The following is a 13689-nucleotide window of genomic DNA, read 5'->3' as shown; positions in this document are numbered from 1 at the left end:
GGATGGGTTCAGGTAGAGAAACCTGTGAACCAGAGATCGACTGTAGGCATGCATATATTAGATAAACAATCTATAGCTATTAATTTTGTTCATACATGCCATTTTGCAAATAATGTTTTGCCTCTTTGCATGTATTTAAATGAACAAGGAGATCACTGCCTACATATGTATAGATATAGTATCAACTAAATGGTACAAATCTCTTGTCCCAGCTTTGAATGATCAACTATTTTATTTCGACTCTTCGATATGTAGATTAACGGACACTTATCCGAAGTATGTGTTGATACATACTGGCTTCTGACAGACTTGCATCTGAGTACCTACAAACGAGTATCACTCGATGTAAGCTTGAAATCCTTGTCAAACCTTTACAAGTTTACCTTTTACCTTTACACGAGCCGGAAGGTGGGGAAAAGAGCAAGAAAAAAGAACTAACAGTGACAGGTAAAAGAATAACAATCACAAAAATGAAACTTTGACGACCAAGAACTTAGATACAGAGATTTAATGTCCAATAAAAAATAGAACTGAAACAAAGCTAGTTAAAAACGGGGAGATTTCGGTCCCTCTCCAATTTCACATCACATAACAAAACAACAGAAGAAGACAAGGATCTTCTTTAAACAATGATCTTCCCCTACCAATCATTCACCTAATCAACTGCCCCATTGGAGAATCGCAATAATTAAAACATCAGATGGGCATGGGGGCTTACCTCTTCGATCTGTTGTAGGTGCCACTAAAAGGGTAAAACAATCGGGACGTGTAATTATCCTTCCACCTCTTCATTCATCTGCTGGCCTCCATCCCCACCTTTGGCTACGGCGGGCCTTTTGTGCTTCTTGCTTTCTTGGCTTTCATGCGACATTTTTTCTCGTTAGCATCAACCCAGGTATAGTCTGATGGTATGTGGAAAGGATCAACCTCGTCCTTATACCGGTTACTATCACTATCACTTGACTGGCCACCGCGAGTCCCTCTCATCCACGACATCCATGATTTTGAACCCTCCGATTCTTTTGACTTAGCATCCTGGAAATGAGCTGGGCTGGAAGGAGGTGTTGAGAACTCCTCCATCGGCTGAAGCTCCTCAAATTTAGAGAAAGTGACAAGAACTCGAATAGTTGGGACAATAGGGATGGCAACCTAGAATAGGGAATGAAATCAATGTGAATTCATTCAAAACTTAAATAGAAAGCTATTTTAAAAATACATATTTTACAGAAACTGACCCAATAAAATTTATTGTGAAATCATGTCACACTCATAAGACACCACTTTCTACTGTACTTGCACAACAGTTTCCACAAAGACATTAGAATGAAGATCTTATAAGGGCCATTTTCGAAGTTAATATTAATGATAGAAATGAAGGAAAGACAATAGAACTGGAGAAAGAAGAAATAGGGTATTTTGCAGCCTCAGTTTAACACACATAGCATACCATGTGGTTCACTGTTAACAAGGTGGCCTTCTAAACTAGAAAGACGAAGGTAGAAATGTAAACAATAACCAAAACAATGCTTTGTAATGTCTGAATTATATCTACGTATTTAATGTAGAATTCTGGGCAGATTCCAGCAAACGGCAAACATAAATATTGATTTTAAAAATAGCTTCACCTTCGGAACTTTATAGGTCCAAAATAACTTAAACCTCCGAACCCTACAGATAATCATCTCCACATTCAAGGATAATTTATATTTTCACTCACCCAGTCATTTTGAAATATTAAATGACATGACACCTAAATCTTAATACCAATATGAGACAAAACTTCACCTAGTGACAACAGCTAGGGTCCAAAGCATCAAATACTAATGCATTAGGACAGTTGCACGAATTGTAGATCCAACAGAAAGAAAGATGGTGAAAGAGCATATTCCCATCGAGTAAATTTTATTTCTCAACCAACTATACACAAAAATTATCCGAGTCTTCTATTATCAAACATAAATGCTAATAAAACAGTTCTGGTGAGCAATTGCCAAACCATCCTAAGCATTTCAACCAGAAACCATTAATAATATAAGAATGACTTCTAACATGCATGTACATTATACAAGTAATTCACAAATAACAATAAGCTCACAATCTATTGCACAACCGGACCTCAATTCATTAAGTAACACAAAACAACCTCCTACTTCAGCACTTATTCAAGTTAATTTCCAATCAACACTAAAATGTAAGCGCGTGCTGGATTATAATGTGATTATTAGGCATGTCCAGAGATGTTTAATTGGGAAACAGATAGTTTAACTAAATCGGGCATAGGGTAATGTGGGGTGTATCTGGTTTGTTGTGTAGTTTGGGTGTTTTTTTAGGGTAGAGGTTTTGTGTTGTGGGGAAGGATTGTATTTAAGTTGGTTTCTACCCTGGTTGTATTTTCTGTTTAGTAATAAAATTTGGGCACTCTTTTCCTCCTTCCAATGTCTGATGATATACCTATGTAGCTTGACGGTTAAGAAGGGGGTTTTAACGAGGCCCTTTTCCTATCAAAAAAAAAAATTTAAGCACCATAGGACCAAGGACACCACTAAATTATAGATTCATTTCTTGTGTTTGTTAGAATTGATTTGAAGAAAATGGGTGATTTGATCACAGAAGCCAAGCAAGTAAAATAAGGTCAGCAAAGTGTTCATATTAATTTGAGTATTTTCTCTAACCTAGTACATTTTTTCCTGCCTAAAGATATTGATGGCTCTTCATTTGCAGACATTACTACTACTCTTAGTCAACTGTGAAGCCTCAGTTCTACTTCAGTGATTTCTTTCATAATAACTTCCTCTGTTCCGAACACTAAAGGGACAAATTAAATAGACAAAACTTCACTAACATAAAATAAAAACATGATTTATGGAAACAATTGAAACCTAAACTGAATGTTTAACATCAAATCATATAAATGTTTGCATTGTTGGCTTTATATAGATTAAATTACCTTGACAGGAAATGTGCCCAAAGGCAGCTTAGTTGTCAAAAGCTCTCTTAATCTCCTTATAGCCTTGACCTTGTTGGCTAATATGTCAAGTAAAGGTAGGAGTTCCTCTGTCTTTAAAGGAAAATCTGGTGTTAACCACAAAACAGGTCTCAAACCCTTCTTGTACTCACTCTCAAGTTTAGCATCATTATTTCTCCCTTTCTTCTTCTTCTTCTTGCTGCCTTTATCCTTACCCTTCTTTCCATCTGCAGCATCTTCCTTTGCAAATTCAGATGATGATCTACGACTATCAACTTCTTTCTGATTGCTACCTTCAGGAGCCGACTTTGAGAATTTCCCAATCTTTGAATCATCAGGATCATCAATATTCTTCGAGCCTTTCTTGTTCCAGCCAAACAAGCTTTTCTTCTCCTTAGCAACACCATTTGATTCAAAATTTTCATATGAACCTACTGATCCATTTTCTTGGCAGCCATCAAATCCATGCTCATCATCATCAAAACCATCCGAATTTCCCATACGAAGTGCAGAATTCAACTGCACCCTTTCCTCAGCTGTCAATACATCATCATACTCGTCATTTTCACCACCATTTGCCATCCTTTCTTCATCATCCACAGAAAAAAGCTCTGCATCAGTCATTGCACCTGGAACCCTCCTTGACTTCACACTGACTGTCACATGAAGCATATCATAAAGTTTTGCCTTCCAGTTTCCAACCATCTCACTTCTCTCTTGTCGCCTCCAGTTCAGATGAGGAACAAGTTCAGCCTGAGTGACATCAATACCAGGCCTGTACATATTAGTTTGAGACATCAATTGCAGTTCATGAGCAACTTCTGATTCAGTTGGTTGTGCACCAGCCCCCTCTAGGGCACTTCTAACTTCCTTTTCCTTGTGAGAAAGAACAATCAAAGAGCCTGGAGGAAGAGAAACATTCCCATCCTCAGAACTGTAGCCTTCCCCTAGAAAGAGGACTGTTTGGTCCGATCTTTGAATACGGAACCCATCAAATCCAGCAAGTGTCATATCAGCACGGAGATTTGAACCCCGCTTCCAAATGCGGTAGGTGTCTGACGGTGCAATGCGTCCAATAAATGGAATGACTGAACTTTCAAAATGAAAAGACATCTCCATGTAAAAGTCACGGATACGAGCTGCTGAGGCAACAATCCTGGGAAGCCTCCGGCACCATTTTGCCCAGGCAAGCGGCTGGTAGTGTCGAGCAATGATCATAGCAATTGCCTCTTCCCTTGTGCAAACAGCTTCTTGCAAAGCACTCCAACCCTGCTCATTCTGAAGACTCCAATCTGCTCCAGCTACCATCAAAATCTCCGCGGAGATCGGATCTCTCAATCGAACTGCTAAATGCAGCGGAGTCTCCCTACCTGGGACATCACGACGATCTATGACAGCCGAGACAGCATCAGCCTGTCCCTCAGCCTCAAGGGATTCGGCTTCAGTATTAACCTCACCAGCTTTGGCAAGCCGAGGGAGTGTCAAGATAATGCGCCTAAGCCCAGCATAGTCACGGCGGGCAACAGCTAAATGGGCAGGACTATGGGCATATTTGGAAAGATCCTCCATTACACTTGACTCTCTCTTTAGACTTATATTCCTAGATTATATTTTCCTCTATAACCAATACCCCTATCATCGGAAACATAATGATTGACAAAAAAAAATCCACTCCTAACATAATCTCAAATTCTCTCAAACACAATATCTTATGATAAACGATTCAAAAAATTTCAAAGGTTTAGGGCTTTTAAGCTATGCTATGCAACTTCAATAATAACGTAAGTTAAAAGAACAATTGGCAATGCGGTAAGTAACTTCTTTACATTAGCTCAAATGATGTCATTTCTTCATCCTCAGTTCCATTACAGAGCATTTACAGCTTCCACGGAGTTCAAATCTATAAATACGACCCCAAAAACAAGCAATAAACAAAAAAAAAGAGCTTCAATAAGTAAAACTTCCATATTGCAACACAAGAGTTTGCTTTTTCAACACCAAAAAAGTAGTGAATTACAGAAAAAGGAAAAAGGAAATCAAACACAAATGTTTTCACTAGTTTACTCTGAATTAAATTTCACATGTTTTCTTTTTAATAATTACCAAATATATTCATTAATCTTCCTACCTTCGTTTATTTTTGTTCATTTTCTAGACAGCCGAACATATAACAAATACACCGTGTAAAAACAAGAAAAACCAAACCTGAGGAAGCAGGTGCAGCATCCAAATATTGTCCGCTACCCGGCCGAATCGATTAGCCTTTCCTTCCCTTTCAAATTCGGCCTCGTAGAAGTCTATAAACTTCAGAAAGAGAGACGATTAAATCGAACGGTTAACGCCAATTTGAATAATACAGGATCCGAGGGTTCACGATCTGAATCTTTGAAGCAAAGAATAGCCTCCACACCAGAGTCGTACACCAAGTTTAATTGCTCAGCTCAGATCTGTCTCTGAAAATCTTTGCTTTCCTCGCTCTAAAAATAAAATTGAATTTGATTTTCTATCTATCCTTTAACTTTCTGTATATTTTCAAGTCGCGTCCCTTGACTTTTTAGCTTTTACTTTTCTCTTGCTGTTTTTGAAACTGCTAAATGCCCTTCGTTTCGGTGTTAAATTACCTTTACTGCCATTCACGGCGGTTATTTTACCTGGACTAATTCACAATTTCATTAAACAACAAGTATGTTTAGGAATGGGCATAGGTGGATTTTTGGTCTATCCGATTCGATCAGATAATAATGACTTCTTTACTCGAAATCTGATTTGATCCGATCCTACTTGAAGTAATAAAAAATATTATTTTTATTCAATATAAACAGTGATTTAATTAAAAATAATAATATATAGATGAATATTATTGTAATTATTCCTAAATATATAACGTAAAATTATTTTTTCCAGGGTCGGATCGGATATTTTTACCCTAAATCCAAACCCAACCCAAATACTACATTAAAAAAATCCAACCCGATCGGGTCAGAACTCGTCGGGTTCAGGTCACATACTCATCCCTACGTATGTATGTTGGATTTTTCTTAATATAAATATAAACTAAAATAAATACAAATAGTCATAAATATGGATTTTTGTATTTTTTAAAAAAAAATATGGATCTTTTATCCACTATGTTTCTTTTGTAATCTATATTCTCGTGAGTGTTATCTCCAACAATATCATTTTAAAACTTCAAAATCGAGTATGATGATTTCAAATGCAAAATATAAATTAAAAATAATTATTTAGAATATATTATAATTTTATCTAGACATTCAAAGTATATTTTGATTAAAATAAATATTTAAAATATGTTATTTTTTATTCGGGTGCTTAAAGTTTTTTCAGATCAAATTACATAAAAAAAAGTATATCATTTTTTATCCAGGTACTTAAAGTTGACAAGTAATATTGATTATTAACCAGTTGATCCGGTGAAATGAGGCACTACATTCCTTAAGTAAGGTCAAGGGTTTAAATATTGGTGTTTACGAATGGAGAAAATTGAGTTGAGATGAACAAAACCTAATATATATTAGTCAGCCAATATATTGGATATTAATGATTAATTAAAAAAAAAATATTTTAAGTATCTGAATGAAAAAAATGATAGATTTTAAGTACCTATTTTAATGAAATATTATTTTATATATGTTTTACTACTTATTTTGATAAGAAAAAAGTTTAAGTACCTAAATAGAAAATAATATAATTTATGCACCTATTTTTGAAATAGTTTTAACTCAGCTTATTAATGGGTTACTTAAATTATTACAAAACAATAGTTTTTAAGAGAATTTCTTAGGTTACATTAATTAAGAACTTCAGTAACTTCATTAAGTGATTACTATAATGAAATTTAACAATAGAAAATCTTGATGAGTACGTATAATTAATGCCATGTTAATAATCATTAAAATGATTCTGTAAATGTAAGTTACTAATTGCAGATTAATATAAAATTTTAAGGATTAAAATGATCAAATTGATAAAACTAGATGACAAAAAAATTATTTTGACATGTCTAAAATTATAGCCAGTTATAAATTTAGAATGTTTCAATGGTAAATGAATTGTTGTTATTCTTTGAGGATCGGATTCGGATGCCAGGAGTGTGAGCGTTTAATGTTAAAAGACTAAGATTTATATTTGACCAGATATTACCTATTACTTGCCTCAGATTAATAAAAAAAAAATCTTATACTATTATTGTAGTTATATAAGCACCTAATATATTTTTTATCCATAAAATTCTTATTTAATCATTCAGAATATTTAAAACAAGTTACTTTTGCATGTTTAGTAAATATAAAAAATGATATTTTAAGATTTTTTTGAATTAATCATTGGTATTTGATTTATTGACCGACTAATTCATATCAGGTACTGCAAAGGTGCCCCTGACCTTGCTTAAAGGACCTAGTGTCTTATCCCACTAGACCATTAAAAATATGAAAAGGTGTAAAAGTAAACAAAAATTAAGTGCTTTTATGAGTAAAAATCATATATTATGGGCTTATTTAACTACAAAAACAATATAAGGGCTTGTTTAAAAGGCTGTGATAGTTCAAGGGCCCTTTCAGTATATTAGCCAATTTTAAAAATTATATGCTCTTAAATAGAAAATATTCTTATTAGTTTAAAAATAAACCGACTTGTGAAAATGAATATTTTATCTGGAAAAAAATTAGAAGATAAATTGTTACTTCAAAATGGAGCATATATTTTTAAGACTTGATTTAAAAATAATTATATAAACTGTATTGTTTTTGTATTTTATGTGTTGAAACTTTTATAAAAATGTATATTCAAAATATTATTTTTATATTTAAATATCTAAAGTATTTTAAGGTATATATCTAAAGTATACCACTTGTTTTTTTATTACTCTAAAGATGATTATAAAATAGTATATGTTCGAAAGACTCTCAACCCATTTGACAATGAGTACTCAAACATCCCTAACACGCGATGTGTTCGAACCCAAGACCTCTAAAAATAACAATCATCTTTTTAATCACTGATATAACTTAGTTCGTACAAATATACCACTTGTTTTATTTAGATATTTAAAGTAATTTTTAATTAATGTCACACGTTAACTTTAGATTTTTTAATGAAAAATAATACATATATATATATATATATATATATATATATATTATTTTTATAAAAAATATATAATTTTTTTCTTTACTATATATATAAATATATACACTTTAGGTAACTATTTTTTTTAAAAGTACCAGGATACAAAAATCAACTAAACCTACCCCGATTTCTCATTTATTGCAAATAGGGTCATTATTCTCTAATGACCAAAATAAATATACTTCTTTTAATTATATATTACATAAAATATTCTCTATAACACTGCTTATTTCTTTCTTCTTCATTTTTTTAATAGATGATAACATTATTTTTGGTATTAGTTGTCGTCAATATTTCTTATTTTTATTTTATTTTTTTATCGCATCTTTATTTTTTCGTTGATTTTTAGTTTTTAATAAACATGTTTTTATAACATGTTTTCTTTTTTTCTTTGACATGTTTTTGGTCGTTTATCGTGGTTTTTGTTTATCGTTTTCTCATAGTTGGATTTGACAATCGTCACGATTGACCAAGATGACGCTTATTTGTTATTATATTGATCTTCCATGCTTTGAATAATCGGGCTGAATTTCGATATGCAATTTGTGTTTGTGGATCGTTTTCTTATGTCACTCGAATTTTATTTGCGGTTTGTTTGTGGTATTCTAGTAGCTTCATGCCATTTTATGGTTTATTTATCAGTGCAATAAGATCTATTCGTATTTATCTTTTGTTTGAGTTTTTTTTATGTTTTGAACTTTTTCTTTATATGGTCATCACTCATTATGTGATTTTAAGTGACTAATTTTTTATATCAGTGGTTGAATATATCCTAATTATGTGTTTAGTTTACATTGATGATTATAAACATGTTTTCTTATGTTATTAATAAAAGGTCTAAACCTATGTTTCATTCGTTAATTACCATGATGAAGGCTTAAAATTTGTCCCAGGGGACAAAAAAAATTGTATTTATTGTGATTTAATGCAACAACCAAACCATTTAATTAACTTCAATTATAGCAAAACAAACGTAATAATCATCAAAATCTTTGTTGAGAATAAGTTTTTAACATTCTTCATTTACATAATTACATTTAATTTTTTTAATATTAATAAATTCAAGATTTAAATTTCAATATCAATATTCTTTTCTACATCCTAAAAAATTAATTCAACTTTCAAGATAAAACCTTAAATTTTGATCCATGAGGCACAACAACACATGAACCAAGCGATTTGCCTCTCTTTTGCTATGTTTAGCTTTATTAATGTTTTGATCGGATCAGATTCCGAATTCTAACCTAATTTCTGCAAAAAAGCTAAACCACTCTTTACTCAAAACCTTTAGTGTTTTGTTAGGGTATTTGTTTGTGGGAGAGATGGTGTGGACCAGGGAGTTAAATGATGTGATTGTATTTCGATTGTGTTGCGTTTATTGTGGCTAAGGACAATGAATATTATTGTGATCATTGCGGGCAACGTGGTCGTGATTTTTTTAATTCGTATAACTTATCGTAAAACAAAATAATTTTAAGGGTGTCTCTTTTCATTTTGACCATCGATTTTGAAATTTTGTCAATCAAATCATTTAATTATTTAAGTGTGTCAATGAAGCCACTTTCTATTAACATTTAACGGAGGAAGTGATGTGGTTGTTAAAAGAATTAGTATAATTACACATTTTATCTTTGGTATTTATATATTCTATCAATTTATTCATAATTTTAATCCAATTAAATGAATTCAATCTCCAATTAGTTGGTGACACATATCACTACTTGGTTGAAGGATGTTACCTTAATTTTAATTTAGGCTTAAAAGTAAAAAAAGGTGCCCAACGTATGCGTTTTTTTCTAGCTTGGTGCTTAACTTTTTTTCGTTCTAGTTTGGTGCTTAATTATTTTCGTTCTAGTTTGATGTCTAACGTTTCATTCCGTAACTCAATTTGGGTCTAGCCGTGACAGACCGTTAATTTCAGCCGTTAAATGCCACCTTAAATTTATTTAATATTAAAAAATGAGTTTTATAATTAAAATAATAATAAATTAATTAAGTCCCTCTCTTCCCCTTAACTCTCCTCCTCTTCCCCTTGACTCTCTTCCCCGTCACTCTACAACATGCCTCCATGGCTCAACTTCCCCGACTGTTATTTCTCCTTTTCATACTCCAATGCTCTCCGATTAAACCCCAAAACCTCCATAAATAATGTAGACACTAGTTTTTGACCGGGCTTAAAAAAATATATACATGTTACTATTATTATTATTAATTCTATTAATTTTATTTTTGCAGGCCCCACTACCCACCATATCTCAACTACAAACCTACCCACCTACTCCACTACCACATGCATCAGGGAGCAAATGACGTGGGAAACGGAGGCAACAAACCTTAATTTGGAGTGATTGAAATCAACTTAAAGGGGGAGCTTCATGGCATTTTGGTGGGGGGGAAACAAAAAAATACTAGCTATCCCACGCTGAAATGTTGTTGTTCTAAGTTCCTGCCATTAATGTTTTGGTATAAATGCACAAACCACTCTTGAATCTCGATTGCACTCTGAAACTCACAAGCTTTGCCCTTGCATTGCTTCCTTGCCTGCCTTCAACCTTTAGCAGACATAGCTATGGCTACTGAAATGGTGATGGTTGATGAGATACTTTTCCCCTCCCAAATCACAACCACCAAGCCACTCTCACTTTTTGGTCATGGGATTAAAAACGGGGACACGAGAGATACCTGTAAGCACTGGAAAAATACGGGAAGAGGACATGCAGCTCTACGTGCTCTTAATTCGTTAGAAGAGTTTTTGGAGTTTGGAAGAAGTAAAGTCCTGAAAACCAGTGAGGAGAGAAAACTCAGATTAGGAGAGGGTCGGTCGACGGAGCAAGGTTGTCAGTCTTCGCACAAAGGCCTCGCGACGCAACCCCCACTCTTGGGCTGTTGTAGTGCTGTTGTTCCTGGTCGTTTGGTAAGTAAACCGTGAGTCCAAGGCTGTTTTAGCCGCTTGCTTGGTCGGGGGTTTCATCTTTGAGGACTGGGTTGGATTGGAAGGTCGTGTATCACTTTCAACGGCCATGGATGGCCACTATCGTGCATCATTCAGGCTGTTTGGGGCCTCCACTTGGGCAGTCATGGTCACCGCCGCTCTACAAAGCCACTGCTGTTTTTTTTTCCTTGCTGCAAAGTCTGAGGAGACGCCTCGCCCTTGGAACGATGTGTTGAGAACTGCTTGTGAAATACTCTATAAGCAGGATATTAAATTCTTATCTTATCTACTCCATGTTGATTGGTTTGAGCAGTATCGGGAACGCATGGCCGGGGCAGAGCAAATGATATTGACTACCTTAAATTTTGAAGGTAACGTGGAACATCCATATGATCCTCTACATCCGTTCTTAATAAACTGGGCCTTTCACAAAATGCCTTGGGGAACCGGGCATTGAACTTGGTCAGTGAGGGGTAAGATTGTATTTAATTATTCAATGTTACTAATTTGTTTTTTTGAAGTTAATTTTACAAGTGAAGGATTAGTTCTGTTAGTTTTAGAAGTAAAATGACGTGCCTTGGACCAACAAGTTATTTGTTTTTTAAGTTACTTTTGCTTCCACCTTTCACATATGGCACTTTCCCATCAAATTTACTTTTTTTCTTTGATTTGTTATTCATTTATTATTATATTTTTCATTTAATTTATTATTTTATGTTTTTTATTTCATATTTTTTATCTAACATTTTCGACTCTTTTAGAAGAATTTCAACCAGTCAAAGGTGAGTAATTTGAATCGGGTTTTTAAATTTTAATTTCAATTTTCGCAATTGAGACAACCGACAAATTAAATGGTACCGAAAGGGCAGTTCAAGGGTGCTAATCATTCCTTGACTGTAACCGTCTCCCGAATCCGATATATTTCTGGTAAGACGCAGAGCAGGTAAGATAGTATCCAATCAACCTAATTTTTTTTATGAAAAATAAATGATCGGTGGCGACTCCCAATTCATTTTTCACGTCGAAGCCCAATTCCGGGGCCCAACCGAAAGATGGTTCCGACAAACAACAAACCATTTTACTGCAATAAGCCCGAAACCTTTTCATACACAAAGCTTTGCTGGTCTGGTTACAGGCTATCAGTTCAACCATGATCAGTTTGTCGACGAAACAACCACGACTACCAAAAATCAAGTGCGGCCATAACTGGTCGGTTCGACCTCAACGAATTAATGGTCGACGGTAGCATGCAAGAATACGGTAACCCATATGTGTGAAACCAGTGTTGTCGAACAATGGTAGAAGCACCCTAATAAGAGAAAACACTGGTTTTAACTCTTCCTCACGAAGCCATCATTGAACGTCCACGAGCTCAGAGTGTGGCAGCGGTAACCACGATTTTATTACCGAGAAAAAGTGAACAATGATCGAACAACCAGCGAGGGAAGTCCACAACGTCGGAACAATGGGGTGATGGATTGCTTCACCAGTAATGAACCAATACGTGGAACGGCATTGACCCTTTGAAAGATGAGAACGATACACGATGGGAGAAAGAAAACAAAGAAAGAATAATGACTTCACCGGTGATTAACCACTGTTACTCCATTGATGAACTTCAGTGCCTCTTGGTGTAGTTTAAGCTCTTCTTACATGCTAATACCTCGGTCTTGGTCATCAATGGAGTTAAAAGCTTCACCGTGATGAACCATTGTTACTCCAAGGCTCCCCGTGGACATCCGGTTGTCGACCAGATTTAACCCCGACAAATGTTGGACCGATTGCATGGAAAGAAAGTGAAGGGGAGAGAGGGAAGAGAGAAACATAGGGAAGATGAGAGGGAAAATCATTTTGTTTGGTTTGGAGAAGATGAGAGGGAAATCATTTTTTTAATATTATACCCATGCCAGGGGCAAACGGTCGAAATTAACGACCCGTCCGGCCTGATCCAAATTGAGTTACGGAATAAAATGTTAGGCATCAACTGGAAATAAAGGCATACTTTTTTTACGTTTAAGCCTTTAATTTATTAATCTAATTCCTCAAATAAGGTGGTGAATGTCACAACCTTTTAGAGAGAATAAGTTGGAGTAATTGCATTGGCCAAGAATCGAACATGGCAAGGGTGATAACTAGTGCATACTTAAATAGTTAAGTGATATGATCGATAAAATTTCAAAATCGATTGTCAAAATGAAAAATGACATAGTTAAGTGGTAATACCCTAATTTTAATTGCAACATACTGTAACAAAATAATAACGGAAACAACGATCCACTATTGTTACAATTGATCGTTACTCATCAAATTGTAACTGTGTTCGACCACTATTGATGTGATTCTGTTTATCTCTTATATTCGACAATAACAATTACAAACTGTGTCATCATCACTATATAACGATCGTTAGTCCGTTATTCAACTGCTATTTAAATCATGGTGTGGATCATACAGCTTGAGGTCCATGTGATTTCAGTGCTACTGAGAGTTTTGTTGAGCTCAAAATGTGTTGTGGGTCTGGGGGTTTTGTATTTCTTGCTTACACAATCTTTTCCCCTTAAAACTGTCACTGATCCACCCTTTTCCCCATGTGAGCTGTGATTTCCCATATAAAATTCATCAAAAAAAAACTTTTGGAATTTTT

The 13689-nt window shown here is 34.5% G+C and overlaps 1 protein-coding gene across 3 annotated transcripts; it reads right to left on the bottom strand.

Annotated features, from left to right (window-relative positions):
- Positions 1-441: 441 nt before the first annotated feature.
- LOC120189755 lies at positions 442-5400 on the bottom strand. 3 transcript variants are annotated; one of them, XM_039192959.1, is made up of 3 exons: positions 5171-5400; positions 2948-4597; positions 442-1149 (listed from the first exon to the last, which is right to left on the bottom strand). In XM_039192959.1, the coding sequence occupies exons 2-3, from the start codon at positions 4532-4534 to the stop codon at positions 823-825; spliced, it is 1914 nt and encodes a 637-aa protein (XP_039048890.1). In that variant the 5' UTR covers positions 4535-4597; positions 5171-5400; the 3' UTR covers positions 442-822. The 3 variants fall into 3 exon arrangements, with proteins under 3 accessions (XP_039048890.1, XP_039048889.1, XP_039048888.1); XM_039192958.1 differs by lacking the exon at positions 5171-5400 and adding an exon at positions 4792-4883; XM_039192957.1 differs by lacking the exon at positions 5171-5400 and having other exon boundaries at positions 2948-4717.
- Positions 5401-13689: the final 8289 nt, after the last annotated feature.

The sequence above is a fragment of the Hibiscus syriacus genome, unplaced genomic scaffold (genome assembly GCF_006381635.1).
Source record: "Hibiscus syriacus cultivar Baekdansim isolate YM2019G1 unplaced genomic scaffold, ASM638163v2 tig00116959_pilon, whole genome shotgun sequence".
NCBI lineage: Eukaryota > Viridiplantae > Streptophyta > Magnoliopsida > Malvales > Malvaceae > Hibiscus > Hibiscus syriacus.
The sequence above is the reverse complement of the archived record's forward strand: the minus strand, read 5'-3'. Positions and strand labels throughout refer to the sequence as shown.

Excerpts from the sequence above, each read along its gene's own strand:
- LOC120189755 (XM_039192959.1), bottom strand. The coding sequence starts at position 4,534 with ATGGAGGATCTTTCCAAATATGCCCATAGTCCTGCCCATTTAGCTGTT. Across the intron at positions 1,150-2,947 it reads TGGGCACATTTCCTGTCAAG|GTTGCCATCCCTATTGTCCC; the intron begins GTAATTTAATCT and ends TCCCTATTCTAG.